Source organism: Hyperoodon ampullatus, assembly GCF_949752795.1.
Source record: "Hyperoodon ampullatus genome assembly, chromosome: 4".
In the NCBI taxonomy this organism is placed as follows: Eukaryota; Metazoa; Chordata; class Mammalia; order Artiodactyla; family Ziphiidae; genus Hyperoodon; species Hyperoodon ampullatus.
The window spans coordinates 14,464,798-14,485,908 of record NC_136917.1 but is presented as its reverse complement, the minus strand read 5'-3'; the positions used below and the strand labels follow the sequence as shown (position 1 = coordinate 14,485,908).

Sequence of the window (21,111 nt, the reverse complement as noted above, 5' to 3'; positions counted from 1 at the left end):
AGGGAGGCCTCAAGAAGGGAATCCATTAGGGCAGGAAAATCACACGACAGGCAAGCCTCGGAAGACATGAGGCCACCAAACACAACCGTCAGGTTGTAATCCAGAAAGGACCTGGGTGCACTTCTCCTTCGGACGTTGTATGCCATCAGTACTGGGAGTGTATCTTTTGCACGCCTGCTCCCAGGACGTCTTCTGAGCCAGCTGGTGCCCATACCATGGCGGGGAGTGCTGACCTGAGGGGAGGCACGATGCCCCTCATCCCATGTACTGTGCCCTGCACAGGTTCCCAAGCTTCACAGACTTTTCTTCCCCCTTAAAAGGCAGCAGATTCCAGACAACCATCAAACACTCGATCCAGGGCTGCGCCTTCTACTCCCCCACCCCAGCTGGTTGGGTATGATGTCTTTCTCCATCTGAACTCCTCACCTGATTTCTTTACAGGCTCCTTGCAGGGGGGCAGCTGGTCACCAGCCTTCCTGGGACTAGAGAGTTCCCACCAGTCCCTGGGCGGGGAGTGCACCCTCTCACACTGAGATCATCACAGCTAACTAGTCTCTTTCCTCTTAGAACCACCTTTTCCAAAGTGATTGGCACATCCAGTAGATGTTTCTTCAAGAAATAGATTTGAGAAATTCAACAGGTCTGTTTACTGTGGAACAGCTCAGTGCCTTGGCTACGTTAATGTGCATTGGAATACTCCAACAGGGGTTATGGCATGCAGGGGCTTCCCAAGGTATTTAACCTCCAAACCCTCTTCCCTAGAGCATCTGGTGGGATTAGAGCTCCACGGAACATTTTTTGAGAAGGCACTGCTTGAAAGGATGCCACTCATTCCTTCATTCAGCCAGCACTTACTGCGATGAGGCCAGTGGCTGGGTAGTGCAGTGGGCACAGCCTGGGCTTGGGATTGTCGTGATCTGTGTGTTGCAACCTCTGCTCCGCCTCTTTCTTGATGTGTGACTTCGGGTAAGTGACTTCACCTCTCTAAGCCTCAGCACTTCCATCTTAAAACTGGGTGGTAATGCTGCCTACCTCACAGGGTTGTAATAAACAGTTCATCCCACGAACTACTGTATGGAAGTTATTTACAGTGCTTGACACAGAGTAAACGCCTAGTTAATGGCAGTCATTGTCATCATCATCATCATCACTTTTATGACACGAAGATGAGGAAGATGCAGAAATGAGTTTAGTGCAAGGCAGTGTATAATAAGGATACCTCAGACAGCTGGAATGACATAGGAATAGAGGGCAAAGATCTCTTAAAGGATGAGCGTTGGAGTGGGCTTTGCAGGATTGGTAGGAGCGTAGATGACGTCGGCAGGAAGGACTGTGAATGTGGCAGAGAACCCGAGGAAGTGGAAACATGAAGGAGGATGCTCACCAAGGCAACGCAATTCAGGTGAGCTGGCGGGGGCGGTGGTGGGGGTTGCCTGGAGAATAGGTGACGGGGAGGAAGGAGTTGGAGGAAATGGCTGGAACATTTGATGGAAGGCCAGAGCAAGGAGGGCCTGGAATGCAGAAGACAGGGTTTGGACTTTATTTGGTGAGGATTAGAGAACCAGTGAACAACGGGAGGGTAAGGTCTTCAAGGATTTTAAGGAAAAGCACTTTGGAATCTGCTGCCTTTTAGAAGGCACTTAGGTACCTGTTTTAAGGAAAACTGTTTGGCGGCCAGACGTGGTATAGAATGAGAGGCAGAAATGCGGCAAGGCCGGGGGGAGGGCACGGAGCCCAGTTAGGGGGAGCACCAGGTGAGAAGGGGGCTGAGCGGACAGGAGGGCGAGACCTGGAGGTACTGCTAAGGCAAACTTGGCAGGACTTAAAGACATACCTTCCTAAACTGGGAGTGACTCCTGAATGTTGCCAGGAACCTGTTGTGGAAACCAGTGTTTATTCCACTGGCAGAAGCATCTGCAGTGACTGGGCCCAGAAAACGGTCCTTATCCTTCCAGTTTGATGGGATTTTCAATGAAAATGCTTGGTCAGTGGCCCTCGCATTTGACACAGGTGGCTCACTCCCTGCATGCTGGGGAAAGCCTCCCATTCCATCCCCGAGGCAGGTCTGCGGGGCCTCCCTAAGTATGGGCCTTGGGCTCTACTTGCTGTCAACCCTGATGCACTGGAAGTCTGACACTTGGCGGGGTAGGCTCTCTCTCAGCTATTCAGATCTTCCGAGTCATCCCAGAAGCAGAAGTGCTGGACAGAGGTGGGTGTCAGGTTGGGGCAGGTGGGAGGGAGGGGGCCTTTGGACACACTTTGAGGGGGCTCTTCGGTACAGAAATAGAATCCTTACTATTTCCTGTTGAGAAAGGGACCACGCTGATACAAAGCAAGAAAGTGCATTTTAATCTCGGCCTTGGGCAGGAAAGTGATAGAATACTGACCAAATCCGATCTGCCAGCTCATTCAGGGCACAAGAATAAACGTCCCCAGCCTACCGTCAAGCTTCTGAATGAAGCCCAGGCAGATGGAACAAGGGTATCATTATGGAAAAATGGGCTGAGGATTAGGGATGCTGGCATGAGTTTCCAGCCTCATTTTTTACCTTTTTGAAATCCCCAATCCTTTGATATTCACACAGCATCATGTCGAAGAAGATTGGGATGGTGGCTTTCCGGAGCTCAGCCTCAGGGATAAGTGTCATCTCTAATATAGGTCCCACCATGCCTGGGATGAAGCAGATTTTGTTCTGGCCTGAAAGAGAAGAGGGACATGGACCCATGAGACAGTTTTCATGATGCACAGGTTCTCAGACCATGCCTGGGGAAAGAAAAAAAGGGAGGCAAAATTGTAAAAGCAATAGTTAACACTGATATAGTTGTTTATCAGGATCCAGGCACCATTTTGGACACTTTACGTACATCCACTCTTGTAAGAGACATGTGCATCTTCCAAAACAAGCTCCGTTGCTAAGGATAATAACCCAGGCGTGTGGAAAGCACGCCGCTGTTTATAAGGGTTTTCACCTGCATCATCTCCTTTGCAAATAGGGCCCTGATGGAATATGCTAGTGATGGCAAATCACAGGGACACTTGAAATTATGTCTGTCTGCAACACAAGCCATGTTTCTGAGATTTGGAATACATGCTTTTACCAACTGTTTCATGAAAACAAGAAAAGCGAACTTTGCTGCCAAGAACCTGCTATAAAAGTATGCTATAAAAGTGTAATAGTGGGAGTTAAAACATCGCTTATGGTCAGATAAACTACAACTTCTTGTTTCTTCTGCCTCATTTCAAGACATTCCTACGTCCCCTCCCCTGGCTCTTGGCATTCTTGCCACACTGGCCTGGTTCCACTGTCACAAGCTCACATTGCTTCCTCACTGCCAGACCCGTGCACACACGGCTCCTTTGTTGGTAATATTTTTCCCTGCCTTTTCCCCAACACCTGCCCATTACCACCTGGCTTCTCATGGATGGATAGGCTGAGAAAAGCCCTACTGCATGCCCACCCCACTGCCAGCTATGTCAGATACTGCACTGGTTGGTGGTCTGTCTTCTTAGTCAGCTTGGCAATGATGGCTTCGTTTGATAAACGTCTGCCTCCCCCCAACAGAGAGCTTTGTGAGAGGAGAGATCATGTCTGTTCTTATTGTTGTATCTGTAGCACTGAGCATAGAACATGTTAGATCCTCAGGAAATGTCTGCTGAATGAGGAAATAAATGTGTCTAGCTCCTACATTCACTGGCTATGTGACTTGGATATGTGTCTTATAAAAATGCAATCACAATGCCCACCTGTTGAGAAGACCGTGTGAAAATATGTCTGTGTATACTCAGCCCAGAGCCCGGGAGAATCAGCACCGAGAGGAAGGGGTAGTGTGGCCCAGTGGTTAAGGGCACTGATTCTGGATGTAGATTGCCTGAATTATGGAAATGGATTCTGCCATCAACTAGCTATGTGATGCTGGGCAAGTTGACCCCTGAGGCCTCCGTGTCCTCATCTGTAACGTGAGAGAATAACAGTATTTATTTCATAGGGTTGTGAAGAATAAATGAATTATTATTTATCAAGCATCCTGGACACTGCTTGGCACATGGCACACTTCATATAGTGTTAGCTATGGCTGCTGTAATGTTTGGCCAAAACGAACCATGAAGAGCAGCCTTGTTGAGCAGAATGGATCAGACTCCTCAGAATACACACATCAGATATGGCGGGGGGGGCGGGGAAAGAGAGGGGCACTTAAGAATTGCGGGGATTTCCTAGGGAGCGTGGGCAAGGCTATCCCAGCAACCCTGTCACTGAGCTGACACCCAGGTGTTTCATCAGCAGCTGCCTCTTTCTTTTCCTGAGTTTCAGAACCTAAGAAGCCCATCCTGGTTTTCCCCATTGTCAGGATGCACATTGGTGGTCTCCGCCTTGGGGGAGAGAGCTCCTGGGGTGCAGAAACTCAGGCGGTATGGAGTATAGCCTGGCGCTGCTGCTTTCGAATAAAGCTGAGAAAAGGAGCCAAGAGGGAAGGCAGCAAGAAAATGAATTTTAATTCAGCCTAAATGAGGCTTACGGTTGGAGTGAGTATTTCCCCAGAATTCAGATAAAAAAGGCATCATCCTAGGAATATCTTTGGCTAGTGAGAATGAAATGATGAAGGCTGGCAGAGAGTTGAGTGAAATAGAAAGACACTTTACCAGGATATCAGCTTCATTATATGATGTATTTGGATTATACTTCACATTGGTCCAAACAGAAAAAAAGGAAAAAAAAAAACTAGCTTTCCTGCAGGTTTATAGTAACTGCTAATCTAGGTTTCTGATTTTGTCCTTCAAGATTCTTTAAACCCTCAGTGGGGTTTTAAAATTCAAAGTCGACTGCAATAATAAGTAGAAGGTAAATGAGAAACTGTCAGATAAGCCACCATGGAATGGAGAAATTGCTTATACGACAAAGGCCTTTAGAATACTGGAGGGCATTGGGTCTGATAAGGATGTATTTAAGATGGTTTAAAATAAAGAGCAGACATGCCATAGACCAGGGGCTTCTTAGACACTTTTGACCTGCATTCAGTGGAAGAGATGTTTGGAAGAATAGGGAAAGGGGAGAGAAGGAGATGCTGCTCTCTAAATGCAGTGTGATTTCAGTGGCACTTACAATGCCCCAGAAAGAAATTGTGTTCATTTACATCAAAAATGGAATTTCAGCACATTGGATTTTTTTTTTTTTTTTTTTTGCGGTACACGGGCCTCTCACTGTTGTGGCCTCTCCCATTGCGGAGCACAGGCTCCGGATGTGCAGGCCCAGCGGCCATGGCTCACGGGCCTAGCCGCTCCGTGGCATGTGGGATCCTCCCGGACCGGGGCACGAACCCGTGTCCCCTGCATTGGCAGGCGGACCCTCAACCACTGTGCCACCAGGGAAGCCCCAGCACATTGGATTTTGTGTTCAAGTAATCTGAATGTGTACCTTTATAATCACAGATGCCCACACATGCACACAAACACAGAGAACATATTTGTGGCTAAGTGAATGCAAACTCATTTGGGAAAAAAAAAATCCTCATTCGAGAGACACGTCTGCTGCTGTTTTCAAAAAAAGGCAAGGAAGGGAATGGACGGGAGGGTCTTTTTCACATAATGGAAGCTGACTCTCACTGGGAACAGATACAAAGTGCCGATAAGCCAGCAGGATAAATACAAATGCCGAGTTACACCAGGCTTCAGGAAAGGATCTGGTGGTAATGAGAGCACAGGGAAGAGCTTAGGTGTGTGGGTGGAAAGCAGTCCCCTGTGCTCTCTGGCCTCAGTTTCCAGTCTGTGCAATGGCCTTGTCTATCACACCTCTCAGGAAGAGACCATGAGATTGCAGGCCAAGGGTCTGAGGGCGCTAAGAAGACGACCTGGCAAAAAAGAAACAAAGAAAGCAAAAAGGAAGAAGGAAGGGAGGAGGGTAGGGAAGGAGGAAGGAAGGAGACAATCCCGTGAACCAGGCTGAGAATGAAGGTGGGCAAGTCGCTGACCTCAGGGGGCTGACGGGGCACCAGGGGCACTCGAGCTGAGAGCGTGAGGCCCTGCGAGGGCTGGCACAGACCCTGAAATGAATGGGATGAGGGCAAGTTACCACCCCCTGGATTTCAGCGTCCCGCAAGCCTCCTGGGGACTCTGAAATAAAGCTGGGCTGCTCAGAAAAGACCACTCATTGACTTCAAAAGAGGAAGAAGAACACAGGTCTCTGCTCCTCCTTCCCAGGCTTGGAAAATCTCCCTCCCAGCACTGTTCTAAGACAGGTGGTTGTTTCTCTCCTGGTTACCCAGAATGTACCCAGCCCCGGCTTCCCTCCGGGCCCTGTAGAATCTCTGAGCCTGAGAACCTGGGTCAAGTCCCCCCCACTGCCACTCCAGGCCGTGTGGCTTTGTGCCTGTCACTTAATGTCCCTGAGCCTCTGTTATCTCATCTGTTAAATGGAGATAATCATCATAATCCCTGCCTGGAAGAATTGCTGAGCAGCTTAAAACAGAGGGCTTTGTACAGGGTCTGGCTCATTAGAAAGGCTCAGGAAGTGTTGATGCTGATTATGATGATGACGATGCTGAGCAGTACAAGCTCAGCCTAGGGTGGGTTCTGGAAAAAGCAACGTGAGAAGACCGGTCTGACCTCATGGAGCCCCCTGGGGCTTTTCATGGAACTTCTCAGTCCAGTCAGTTTGTTTGTTCACCTCTAGCGTAAAGGGCTGGCATGGGAAGAAGGTGGGATTAGACGTATCTTATCTCCCATGGCTGACATTCACCACCCTCTGCACCCTTCTCTATCCTATGGAAACAGGTTCTTATCTGTTCTCAAAGGTGTGTGAAGAGCCCCAGTCTGACTATGTTGGTCCACAGCTTACAGTCCTTCCACGGGTCCCAGCGCTCTGCAGGACCCATTTGGCCCGATGCTCCGTCTCCATACCCCAGCCTCCCTCCACTGGCCTGCCTCCTGTTCCTCCGGTTCGCCCCGCTCCCCCCTCCTCAGGCCTGCACACTGCCCGCTTCTGCCCACCATGCTCTTCCCTCCCTCTCCCTGACCCCATCACCACCCCGAGTCCTATCACCGCCGCCTCCGCAAGTAAATCTTACTCGTTCTCTATCCAGTGTGGAAGCTACTTGGCTACATGTGTCTTGGAGCACTTGAAATAAGGCTACTCCGAGCTGAGATGTGCTGTAAGTGTAAAAAAAAAAAACCCACTAGATTTCAGAGAAAGGGTTCTGGAAAACAAACCAAAAAGAGATAACATATCTCAGTAATGTTTTATATTGGTTACATGCTGAAATGATAACACTTTGGAATATGGGGTTAAATAAAACATATTGTTAACATGAATTTCACTGCTTTTTAAATAGTTTTTTTAAAAAAAATTTGGACACTAGAGAATTTAAATTTAGACAGGTGGCTCACATGCTAGCTCCTTAGGACAGCACTGCTTTGGAGCTCAGGGCTCCCCCCGCTCCTCATGAAGGCCACCTCAGCTCACTCACTAGGTAGGAGTTCTTTACACACTCTCTGGATGCCCCCAGCTTCTGCTCTACAGCTATGTCCCCTTGCAACCATAATTAAATAGCTCTGCAATTAGTTTGTTACTATTCAGTGCAAAGTCCATGAAGTTGGGGGCTATGTCTCTAACTACAACTGTTTTCAGCTGTAGCCTCAGCTACAGGCATAGTGCCTGGCACTTACAGGGTACCTGTCTTCATTTCCTGTTGCTGCTATTATAAATCACCACAGACAGTGGCTTAATGCAGCACAGATTAATCTTATGCTTCTGGAGGTCAGAAGTCTGAAATGGGTTTCGCTGGGCTAAAGTCAAGTGTGAGCAGGGCTGAGTTCTTTCTGGAGGGTCTAAGGAGGAAATTGTTTCCTTCCCTTCTCCAGCTCCTAGAGGTTGCCCGCATTCCTTGGCTCATGGCCCCTTCCTCCATCTTCAAGCCAACGGTGTTGCTTTTTCTCATCTTTCTCCGACTCCCCTGCCTCCTTTCCTCACTTATAAGGACACTGTAACTGCATTGGGTCCATGTGGATAGTCCAGGATACTCTTACCATCTTCAAGATCCTTAATTGCACCTAAAAAGTCTACTTTGCCATGTAAGGAAATTTATACACAGGTTCTAGGGGTTAGGACTTGGACATTTTGGGGGAGCTCTTATTCTGCCTATCACAGTGCTCAATATTTGTTGTTAAATGAATCAATGAATGGGTGGATGGATGGATGCCTTTCTAATCCCATTTCCTGTTTCTTCCCAGCAGCTTCTCCCCAACTCTAAGAAGCCATGCTTGCTTAGGCTGGTTGCTCTCCTGGAATAGTTGCCCCTCCCCCATTCCCATCTGTTTCAGTTCTGACCACCCTGGGGTCTAATTCAAGAGCCATTTACTCAAAAGAGCCATCCTCCTGTTTGCCTGAACTCCTGAGTCTCCACCACACATGTCACATTAAAGAACATGCTCTTACTTTGTTCTTTAAACTCTTAGTTTGTTCTACTCTCAGAGCTGGATGGTAGGCTCTTCCAGGCAGGGCAGGGACTGTGCCTTATACTTTCCCAACTCTCCCGCCCTCCCCTGGAGCTTAGCACCAAGCTGGGCACTCCATAGATGCTTAAAAAGTAATGGTGCAGTTGCTCTCACAGCTCTGCTGGGAGTGACCTCCCCACGTGTGAGGCCATGATGCCAGCCGCTGGAATTTGTCTTTCTTTCCCATGAAGACTGTTAACACAGCAGACAGGCATTAACCCAAGTGAATGTGGGATGGTTAAGTACAGTTATTTTGGCAAAACGTGCATTGCTTCACTCTAAGCAGAAATCAAATGTTATGATGCTACATTATCAGGAAAAGTACATTATATTTGGCATCATCCCAGGATTCAAAGACACAAATGGCATTAACCCTTTAGTGGCTGGGTCCTAGTACCAACATATGGTCCTTCTCTCCATAAAGACCTCCCTGCATGTACCCTCTCTCACAAAAGCACGCTCACACACACACACACACACACACACACACACACACACACACAGATGTCTAGACTTTTCCCTGAATGATTTTCCAGCCTGAGATTATCTTTGCAATTAGCTATCTTATAATCACAGGGTTGCTCAAATCTCTCCAGATGAGAAAAAGATGATGATACTGATGATCATGGTGATGATGCCCTGATTGCACTGGGCATTAAAACAAAATTTTAAAACTTAACATGCATTGTGATTTACTCATTATCAGCAGTCTTTGAAAAACGTAGTTGGCTATTTCATACTCTTTGAAAATAATTTGCATATTCTGAAACAAATTATTAGTAAGGACATTGGACTTCAGGTCAAGAGTCTGGCTCTTTTGCCTCAGCTGAGTCACTGATTTGTTGTTGACCTTGGGAATGTCCTTGTGCCTCTCTGGGCCTCAGTGACCTCACCTGTAAAATCAAGGCATTGAATTAGATGATGTATGTATCAGATAGGGATGTAGCAGAAATCTGATCACCATGGCTAAACTGAATAAGTCCTGCTTTAGTTTTCTTCCTTAACAAGAAGCCAAAGGTGGTCAGTCCAGAGCTGCTCCTCCATCCTTAAGGTGTGACTCTTGTCTTCATGGCTTCAAGGTGGCTACCACACCTCCAGACATCTTATTGTTTCCCAGAAAGGAAGAGGGGGAAAGACTATGGGCAAAAACTGTGTTGTGCTCCTTGAATTTGTCCCCCTTCCTTTTACTGTAATTGGGAAAACATGTTTTCCTGAAGCCCCAGGAAGTTTATTTCTTCCGATTCTCATTGGCTAGAGCAGGGTCACATGGCCATCACCTGCTACAAGTCATTGTTAACTGAGCAAACTGTGATCATGAAAAAAAAAAATCAGGGATCAGTGAGCCAGGAAGAAGGATGGAATGGCTATTGTGTGGGCACTCAGCCTCGTCTGCCACAGATAGCTTCTAAGTTTCACTCTCTCTTGTATATTCCACGAATTGCACTTTAAAATCCATCATTACCCAAGGCAGTGTTCTCACTACATTGGGCCCTCATGTATGCAGTGCTTAGTCCTGGTTTGGATTAGCAGATTAACCTCATTAGCATGTTAGAGAAAGTATGCTAATGACATCATCTGGCAGAACGCAGAGTAGGGCGGGGATGGGGAACCATCCATTCACTCTGCCTTCCCTTATCCCTGAAGGAGACAGGCAAAGAGAAGGCAGCCATGTAACTAATGAGCAGCAGGAAAACCCTTTCAGGCTGATATACCTTCCTCTTCCTTGGAGCCTCCGCCATCCTTGCCGGCAGCATCCTTTACTTTTTGTTTTCTGCTGCGGACATCTGTGCCTTTGTTTGACCTCTCATAACTCCATGAACATTTTACTTTGGGAAATTCTGCCTCCCTTGATGGATGTAGGCTTGGTGGGGGCATTGATGGAGAGGTCATCCAAGGAAGGCCAATAGAATGGTGTCCCCTGGAGACTGGACCTTTAGCAGAGTGATGCTGGGATGGAACATCCTGAAGGCAATGTCACACCACCTGCCGTGGATCCTTGCGTGTCTCTGGCACTACCCTTCGTAGACCATTTCCCCTTCCCCTTCCGATAAGTACCTTCCCTGATTAAGGCAGCCACAGTCAGCATCTCTTTCTTGCAACCCCCAAACCCTAACAAGTATATCTTTTAATTACATTAATTCATCCTACAGGTACTTGAATACATCAAGGAGTCTGTGATGCTTCTGGACAAACACTCGTGCCAGGGTACTTGTCCTGAATCTAACTCTAATCCACTCCAGGATCTCGTACACACCTCTTTGCCTCTCTGTGCCTTAGTTTCCTCATTGGTAAAATGGTGGGTTGGACCAGACCTGTAGCTTCAAACTATTCTCTGAAGTACTTCAGGATTTCTCCCCAGAAAATCCACAGGGGTCTACATGGGAGCTCAGGAGAGGCCCATTATAATGGGCTCTGGGCCCCCGACTCGACTTCAATTAGAATAGCTTGGCTTTCATCCAATTTCTGTGTTGAGCAAGATATTTTTTTATTGGTCCTCAGCTAAAAATAAACATTTGAAAAATGCTGGACAATATGATCTCTAAAGGGCCCTTCCAGTTCTGATGTTCTGTGATTCTAAGCAGGTGGAATATTTGGTAACATCTTTTCATTCATCAGCATAATTGGGAACACAGGAATGCCTGCCAAAACATAATCTATACCTAAATAAAATCTTCTGTGTGCAAAACAATGGCAATGAAGGACATTCAGAAAAGAGCAGGCTGTCTGGAAGAACTAGAAACAAACAAAGCACAGATCCCTGTTTTGCAATTCTGGCAAAGCTTGATATGTAGATCTGGGAAAGGAAGCCCACCACGGCTTTACCTCCTCTTTGCTGTTGTAAAGCAAAGAATGCAGACTCATATGCAAACCGAATCTGAGCCCCATGTTTCACTGGACACATTCAATGTTTTAAAACTTTCAATTAGTTATCACCAATAGCCATACATTGGAAAATGCATTTAAAAATTATGTTTCCTTTCTTCTTTTGAAAAAGCGAAAGATGTGACAATGTCGGCCTTGCATTGTAAAAGGATGGCAGTGACCAGAGCAGGACAGCAACTGTCCCTTTTAGCTGGGGCACACCTGCTTCACTCTGCTGCAGGTCCACCTACTCCTTCCTATAATCCTGACCCCTGAGGCCAGATGCTGGCTACCAGGTAGGCCTTCACTTGCACCATGCTTTTTTGTTTTTTCCTATTGCAGGGTAAATGGTGAGTGAAACATAAAATATTTCTTACGTCCCTGTCATTACCCAAAGTGGAAAAACAAAAGCTAGACTGAGAAAGGTATGCTGTTCTAGAAAAACAGGGCAGAGATGGTATTTATTTATGATAGTGGCTTACAAATGGGGGTAATTCTGTATACACACACACACACGCACACACACACACACACACACGACATTTGGCAATGTCTAGAGACTTTTTTTGGTTATCACAACTAAGGAGGATCTGGTGGGTAGGCATCTGGTGGCTAGAGGTCAGGGATGCTACTAAATATCCTACAATACATAGGGCAGCCACCACAACACAGAATTATCCAACCCCAAATGTAGACAGTACCCTGTTTTATGGATTTCTGTGGGTTTAACATACATCAGCCCCGTCACTCTTTTACGTTACCTGCCTGGGCACTGCCCGGGCCCTGCGCTTCAGGCCTTAGTGACACAGGCCTGGCTTTGATGACTACTGAGCCAGAACAGGAAAATTAGGCTCCCTCCTGATGGCGCAAGGGTGAAAATAATGATAAAAACTCTGACATGGGTGTGGCTTTCATGGCTTCACTCTCCCAGTATTTGCTCTTATGATCCTCATAAGCACCCTGGGAGAAGATGCCGTTTCCCCAGGTTAGGCCCAGTGTCACTCAGTCCCCTGGCTTTGGGCCTCATAGCATGTAAATGACGGGGCAAGGCCCCAGGCAGAGATGTGGAGTCTGTTCTGGGCCTGGTTCCCCAGCTCTCCCTTTGATTTTGTAAGCCAGTCCACAACCCTCCTGTTACCAGTATGTGCTCTTGGCCTGAGTTGAGTTGCTGCCAGCAAACACAAAACCCAGGCTGATATCCACTGTGCTTTCCCCACAACGAATGGGCCTTGTTGGAAAGGGCGAGGAACAGCTGTCCAGGAAATCAGATGGGAACTGAAAGACACTAAGATGTCTGGGGAGGCAAGAAGCAAAGTCAGGGGAGGTGATATAGGTTGAATCTAAGAGATGGGCACAGCACTGCAAGTGCTCGACTGAAGAGGGCCCACATCCAGGCCCAGGGCAGAGCAATTCGGCAGCAGAGAGTCAAGGAGGGTGTACAAAAATCGGAGGTGAAAATGCTTCATTACGTGTTACTATTTATTCATCCATCCACCTACCCATTCATCCTTTCCACACCTATTTATGGAGCAGGATTCAGGCCTTGGGCAAGGTATGTGGCCCCCAGCCTCGTGGAATCAAAACCAAGCTCTGGGATTTGCCACTGTTTCATCTCAAGCAAGTTGCTTCCCTCTCTGAGTTTCCTGATCAGTAAAAGGAGCAGGTAATGTTTCCATCTTGCAGGAGGTGATGTGAAGACTAAATAAAGATCTCCTTAGCCCTGGTCTGACTCAGACCCTCCCTAAACGCCTGGCGGACTCCATCTCCCCTTCTTTCTTCCCACAGATGCCACTGAGCTCACACAGGATTCCTGCAGCTCACTGAAGCGGGGACAGCTTCTGGGGTCACGTTTCAGCTCAAACATACCGCAAAAGACCTTCGTCCTCCATGGAAACAATTCTCCCCCATGCAGTTGGAGGGTCTTTTGTAGATCACTACATCACATAGGAAGCAGGATGCAGAACGCCCACCAGTCAACAGAAAGCACATGTGTGACGTGTACTCCCACAGCAGTCGTGCTCTCTCTCCTTCTTGTAAATTCCAGTTTGAGTTCTTAACCCCTCGGGGCATCAAGGACAAGCAGATCCACAGCTGTTTTGGGGGGTGGGATTTGGGGGATGGACACCCTCTCTCATCCGGCACTTATTAAGGACCCGGGGTGCACACAGTGATAAACTATTATTTCAAGCTCCCACTGCTGAAGCCCCCATGGCCCTCTAACGGATGGTCTTCAAGAAGGAGCCTGGCTTGTGCAGATGGTGTCTGTCTGGATGTGTGTGCCTACTCACCAAGTTTGTACCACATATCACGGATGGAGAAGCCAATTAGCCGTCTCATGTCCCCGTACCTAGGAGGAACAAAAAATGTCTGCTTCAGTCACCATCTCAGAGATTCTCCTACCCCCTTTCAAGAGATCCAAATGCAACCTACTTATTCAGGATTTTGTTGTATTTGGCGTGGGAGAACTGCTCCAGCTGCAGAGAATCCTGAGTGATAAAAGCCACTGCCAGATGAAAATAGTTGTTCCACAGCTGTAAATGAAAGAGTGGAGAACAGTCATGGAGAGGGTCTGAAGTGGGAAAGCATATTAAACGCTGGGTAATGTGAATAATTTATGAAGATGGCAGAAGACAGAGGCAGAACCAGTTTAATTCTGTGTGCTGCAATTTTCTAACTGGCACTGACTCTGAAATTAACATCCCGGCCAAAGCTAGGATAACTGATGGATTTCTCTAGGTGCTGACCACATCCTCTCTCTGACAACAGGATTTGGGCAAGGAGGAAGATTTTAGGGCTGCTTTTTTATTGTTGTTGTTTTGCTTCATTTTGTTTTTTTGAAAGACAAATAAGTCGCCCCAGCTGGGTGCCCTGGTGAGCTGGTTCTCTGCCCTAGAAGTAGAGGGTGATGAGGGATTAAGTATTTCAGAGACTCTCAGCCTCTCTGGAAGTCCTCCCTAATTCACCCGACAGCTCAGAGGACCAGCCTGCAACCTTCCATCTTAGAATATTTTGCCTTTTCCTTCTCTTTAGTTCAATGGTTTTGAAGTGTGGCTCTGGCCAGCAGCACCAGCATCACCTGGGAACTCATTAGAAATGCAAATTCTCTGGACCCACCCCTGACCTACTGAATCGGACCCCAGAAATCTGTGTGTTCACAAGTACTCTAGATGATTGCAGTGCTAATTTGAGCTCAAGAACCACTGAGGGCCAAGTTTACAGGTAAGCTTGTCATAACCGTCGCATTTACATGATCTCTTGGTGCTAAATGAAGAGACTAATACTAGAACCCACTCCACTGCTCATGGTGAAAGAGATCAGGTAAAGTGTGCAGCTCAGGGCAAGGGCTCCAAAGATTAGCAGCAGTGACAGTGATATTGACACAGGCTACGGAACCGAGAGATGGAGACCCAAACCAAGGTATTGTTGAGCCTCAGTGAACCCATCTGCAAAAGGGGTACCTGTGTATCCACTGCAGAGGGCTATGATAAAGATGATGTGTTTAAAGGGCATGAATCTCAGTAAGAGCTCCAAAGCACTGGTTTGCCCTATTATTCTTTTCATTATTCTAGTGACTCCTTTGGTACCAAAGCAAATAGTACAACCTGGTGCCTTCAGTGCTCAGGGGCAATTATTACAAGATGCCATGGCCCTGCAAGGACCAGGTAGGGGGCAGCTTTGCTGGACAAAGCCCACACACTTCCAGCCTCCTCTAAACATTGACTATCAAGGGGAGGGTTAACACCAGCTGGGGAAATCACCTGCCAATGGAGACCTTCATCCTTCACTCAGAGATGTTCATTGGAAGTTTCAGATGGCCAAGACTAAGTGAAAGGCAGCTCTACCCTTGATAAAGCCCCTATTGCTGCCCAGAGTATTACTTTCATATGGGCTTGTGGTTCCAGTTTCAGAAAGGAGCAAAACAAGCCCTTCATTTTACCATGGGCCAGGCACTTTCCCACACATCCCTCCTTTCATCTCTCAAAACTTGGTAGCCATTATTAGGCCCATTTTACATTTGAGGAGACTGAGGCTTAGAGGGCTTATGTATTTTGCCTAAGGTCACACAGCTTGTTAAATGTACAGCAGAGCTGGGATTTAAACCCAAGCCTTCTGATAGACGTTCAAGTCTCTTTCTACACGCTGTGATCAGTCTTTAGCTGAGGATGCATTAACACATATTTATTGAACATCTTCAATGGGCCAGGAATTGTCATCATGTGGGGATAGGGCAATGGTTATACAGACAGCAGTCCCTGCCCTTGTGCAGCTCATACTCTGTTGAGGAAATGAGCTTTCCTTCTTTTACTTGAAATTTTATCTCCCAGAGTCCAAAAAGACCAAGTCTCTCCAGGGGTGCAGTGAAGTGACCTCCTGGCTTGTGGCCCCCGTAAAGTCAACTCTGCACACAGAACCCAGAAGGATCAGATCGTATCACTCCCTTCCTCAAAGTCCTCCAAAGACTGCCCATCACCCTGAGCATCAGATCTCAGGCTCTTCTGTTTCCGTAGTAACCTCGCTTATCCAAACACAGTAAAGGTCAGGGTGTCTCTCAGCCACTCTGACTGTCCTTCCTCCTGGCATCCCCATGACTTGCAGGTTCTGAAAATGTACTGTTTTGGTCTGCGTAAGCCCAGAGCTCACACCTCCTCCCGTTTAAGACCAGGATATGAAACCACAAGCCAAGGAACGGGAAAACTTGGCCATAGGACATGGAATGGGTTATTTCTAGGGTGAGAAATTCCTGAATTTAGGGGATTTCATAAGAATAATCAGGTTACAACAGGAAATAGGTATGTGATAAAGTAAGTTGAATTGGTATCGCTTTTGAGAATAATTCCAGAAATCCCCCCCTCCCAACCATGTCTGAGAATACCTAGACACTGTCAAATCTAATTAAGCTTCTTGCTAGCCTCTATTCTACCTGACTTGGTCCCTCAAAAATGTCTTCTGTCACACATTCCTGATTTTCTTTTTTAAAGTTGAGATATAATTCACATATCATAACATTAACTTTTTAAAGTATATCATTCAGTGGGTTTGAGTATACTCACAAGGTACTACAATCTTCACTACTACCAAATTTTAGAACATTTTCATTGCCCCAAAAAGAAACCATCCACCCATTAGCAGTCACTTCCATTCTTCCTTCCTCCTCAGCCCCTGGCAACCACAAAGCTACTTCTGTCTCTGTGGATTTGACATTTCATAGAAGTGGAATCAGAAAATACGTGACCTTTCTTTAGTGTCTGGCTCCTTTCACTAAGCATGACGTTTTCAAGGTTCATCCACGTTGTCACAGGTGTCAGTACTTCATTTCTGTTTATTGCTGAATACTAGTCTGGCTATAAATATATATGGATGTACCACATTTTGTTTATCCCTGATGGACATTTGGTTTGTTTCCACCTTTTGGCGATTATGGATAATGCTGCTATGAACATCTACATATGAGTTTTTGTGTGGATGTATGTTTTCAGTTCTCTTGGGTATATACTTAGGAGTGCACCTGATTTTCTTTTGACTTCTCTCCTTGAAGATCTTCATGGACCATTAGACCATAGATCCAGTGCTTCTTCTTAGTGGATCAGAAATGGTGCCCCTAAGTATCACACCCACAGCCCCTGCCCAGTTCTGCCCATGAGGCTCTGTGGGTCCAACTCTGGAACTGAGGGGAGGCCATCATGGTCAGTGGCTCTGTGCAGTGCCTGAGAGCTGAGCAGTGGCCACAACTAGACACACTGGGCACTCGTGATACTTCTTGCCTGAACCTTCCTTGACTCTTGCTCCTGAAGGATCAGAACCAAATGAACTAACCTGGCTTTTCGGGCAATTTCCAGTGTTTTCTCCCTCAGCAAACTGCCTATTCCAGGAGAGGGGGAGGGGCTGATCTGCTCAGACTCACAGATAGAACACAAGCATCTTGGCCTCCGTGGCTTTGCTCACAGTGGTTCTCACACCTGCAGCATCTAACTTCCATCCTTTCATCAAAGCCCAGTTCGAGACCCACTTCCTTCATGAGGCCTTCCCAGAAGGCAGAGCACATCAGGTCTGCTCAGCCCTTCCGGATTTGAGGAGCACTTAGTAGGTGCAACCACAGACGTGGGTCCATCGTTCCGCACCTGACCTTGTGCTCCACTCACTTCCCGTGACAGGATCCTCCAGTAGTTAAGAGCACATGCATCAGTGTCTCACAGACTAGGGAATGGATACCAGTCTCTCTCTTACTAGCTGAGCTGTCTTTGGCTAGCTACTTGACCTTTCTGAGCCTCATTTTTCTTACTTGTAAAATGGAAAAAATAATGGTAACTACCATAAGGGATTGTTGTAAGTGCTGGTCGTAGAGCATTTGTAAGCCCTGTCTTTTCCGATTGTAAGTTCCACCAGTACCAAGGGTTCTGGCTTCTACTTATTTGTATCCCTAATGCTAAATTCAGTACGATGGCTTGAATACAGTTGTGCTCCAGAAAATATTTATTTATTGATCACCCTTTTGTTAGAGAGATTCTCCAGTTGTTTCAAAAGATCCCAGATTTTTCTTTCCTCCCTGGCCCAAGCTGCCTGGTGGCATTTTATTAAGAGCCCAGCCTGGATGGCTCAGAGAAGCCACAGAATCTTTGGCAAAACACACAGGTTCCTTTTCCCTGGGGAAGGAGTAAGGTGATTTCTGATTGGGAATTTCATATTTTGAAATCGTAGGACAATAGAAGGTTAAAGCTGGAATAAATTTAAGGGTCATCTGGTCCAAATCTATTACTTCACAGATGTAAACAGTGAGATCCAGATAAATTAAACAACCACCCAGTCATACTGCTAGTGGGTGTAATTAGAATTCAGCTATTTTTAATTAACTCTCAGAAAATTATAAATGTAATATATACACAGTAAAAAAATTAAATGATTGAAAAGATTAAATAATAAAAAGTTATTTTCCATTCTACCTTGCACCCTAGTCTAATTCCCCAGAAGAAAATGTCACTAACAATTTCCTGGATATCCTTCCAAAAATTTTTGTGTATAAACAAACATATGTATAGACATCTTTTCTTAATAGTCTGCTATACTTTGCTTTTTTCTCTCATCAATATTTCTTGCAGATGTTTCCACATTAGCATATACAGATCTGCTTCATTCTCTTTTATTGCTGCATGGTCTTGTGCTCTAAGAATGTACTTTAATTGTAAGCAATTTCCTATTTATAGACATTTAGCTTGACTCCAACTTTTTTTTTCTTTAGCATTGGTGCTGTAATCAACATCCTTGTTTATATATCTTTATGCATGAGAGACTGTCATGTAGTATACATTTCTAGACCTGGAACTGCTAAGGCACAGGGTCTATGCAAATATTGTTATTGTTTGTGTTGTCTTTGTTGTCTGTTTTCATAGATACTGTCAGGTCACCTTCCAGAATTCCAATCCAATTACAAGTTCCATTGTTATGGGCAAGTTACCCTACCTCTCTGAGACTTTAGATAGTATCTAAAGGGGGTACTTATAAGGACAAAATGAGGAAATTGCTACCTAGTAAACGCCTACTCAGCCTTTTGATCTCAGTTCAAAAATCACTTCCAGGGGAAGCCTTCCCAGCCCGCCTGGACTAAACTAGATCCATCCATTATTTGCCCTCATTACACCCTGTTCACAGGATTCATGACATATTTTAAGCAGAACTAATTTATTTTCTGTCTCCTCTACCGGATGTAAGCATCATGCAAGCAAGAAACTCATCTTTTTATTCCCTGTCGTATATCCAGTGTCTAGGATCATGTCTAACCCAACATGTACTCAGGAAATATTTGTTGAATGAGTTCATTAATGAGCCCAGCATGCCACATGTGTTCTTGTTAAATCCTCCCCAGAAACTATGCGATTGGTATTATGATTCTCCCCATTTTAGAGAACAGGGAACTGAGGCCCAGAGAGGTTGAATAACTTGCCCAAGGTCACACGGTTACAAAATGATGAAGCTGGCATTTGAATCCAAGTGTATCTGCCTCCAGAACTGGCATTCTTTAACCACTCTGCTCTTCTGCTAAAATTGCTCTTCTTTTTCTTTCTTGGTTCTTGTTAGCCTTTGTCGTTGGTTGAGTTTTCCACTGGTTCATCAGATATCTTTACAGCAGAGACATCAAGAATGTCTGATCCTATAAGTTTCTTTCTCAATGGCCTTGAATTATCATTTATCCCAAATTCTTATTTAAAAAAAAAGAGACCCAACACCCAGGGTTGCTGAAATGCAGTCAGCATACCCACCACCTCTGTGGTGCAAAGGCCCAGCTGCCATGGCCATTCTGAAGATGCCATTGACTCTGGGAGTAAAAGTTTCCAACTACAGATTCAGGTTGGAAACATCAGTCCAGAGGTGCTCTAGGGTCCTCAAGCTGAAGCAGGCAGGGCTGCAGAAGCTGTCCCCAAGAATGTGACCATTTTCCTGCCTGGTGGAGGCGTCCTGCCATGACCTCCCTGTGGGTGGTGCTGTGGGCCTCTTCAATGCGTCAATGAGTGCTCCCTCTGTGTCTGTGCTCCCTCTCTCATGTTTTTTGCCATCACTGGTTACATTTCCCATTATAAAGACTAAGCCTGCCCTCATTCCTCCACCAATGGCTGGGAATATTCTGGAAGCTTTTCATTTCACAGGGTCTCCAGTACAGGTTTAAAAATGATCCCAAGGTGGTCTGGTGCCCAGAAGCTGATCCAGAAATGCCTCAAGACTAAGGCTGGAATTACCAAAGGCAGAGCCAATTATAGCTTCCCAAGTAGAGAGAATGGTCTTAGAAGCAATCAGACAGCCACCTAAGATGGAAAAAAATTATTTGGAGCCAAAGAACACATCTGAAGTGCAACCACTGATTTCTGGACCAATCAGAGTTTCCAACATGGAGAGTCTAATTCTGCAGCCAATCACTGAAGAGCTCCCTGTCCCACAGCCAGCAAAAGCTAACAAGGGCAGACTGTTTCTGGAGCTACATAGAGCTATCTCCTAGATCCGAAGGGCACCCTGTTCCTAACAGACAGTGCAGAAGAGTGAAAAGAGATTGGGTATTGCAGACAGGCCTGGGGTTGAATCCCAGAAGACCTACTTAATAGTTAGATGACCTTTAACAGGAAAGTCAACCACTTCTCTGAAGCTCAGTTTCTTCACCAGTAAAATGGGTATATCCCAACCTAACAGGGTTATGATAAGGATCAAAATGCCCTAAGTCGATGCCTAATAAAGGTTAGTCACCTTCCTCAAAAGCTTGGATGCTAGAAGATGGATTTATAGTCTGCTATTGAGACCCCAAGATCCTTGAAGGCAGGGCAGTGTTCTGTTTTGCTTCTGAATTTCTCAAGGCATGTTGCAACAGCCTGGACTCATGAGAATTGCTCTTAAACAAAAATTCTCACTGAGTTAAACTTGAAATCCTCTCTTGGTCTTCCCTGACCATGCACACAGATGTGAATCTCAAGGCCCAGCATCTTGAATAGGGCCTGGGAATGCAAATTTTTTTAGCCCCAAGCAGGAAACATCATTTTTCTAATTCCCAGGTCTTGTCACCTACAGAACGGCACCCACAGAGCTTCTTGCTTTTTGCCCTTTGAGTCATAAAACCACAGTTCTGGAAAAGATATCAGGGCTAATCTCAATGTACTTGCCCCTCCTCTGGGCAGCAGCTGGCAAGGCCAGCTGCGCTTAGTGGTGGATGCTGTTCCTGCTGATATTAAATGCATAATTAATGAAACCGTAAGAAGAAAACAAGGCGTGTTCCAGGCAGGGTACGGAGAA

The 21,111-nt window shown here is 46.1% G+C and overlaps 1 protein-coding gene across 1 annotated transcript in view; it reads right to left on the bottom strand.

Annotated features, from left to right (window-relative positions):
* The window catches only part of DOCK2 (dedicator of cytokinesis 2), a gene marked incomplete at both ends in the record, with an annotated part of 408,698 nt that overhangs the window by 59,732 nt on the left and 327,855 nt on the right, over positions 1-21,111 (bottom strand). The window contains 3 exons of the mRNA XM_079702106.1: positions 2,549-2,697; positions 13,635-13,693; positions 13,777-13,877. Of these exons, the coding sequence (XP_079558232.1) occupies positions 2,549-2,697; positions 13,635-13,693; positions 13,777-13,877 (309 nt within the window). The remainder of the gene's footprint in view (positions 1-2,548; positions 2,698-13,634; positions 13,694-13,776; positions 13,878-21,111) is intronic.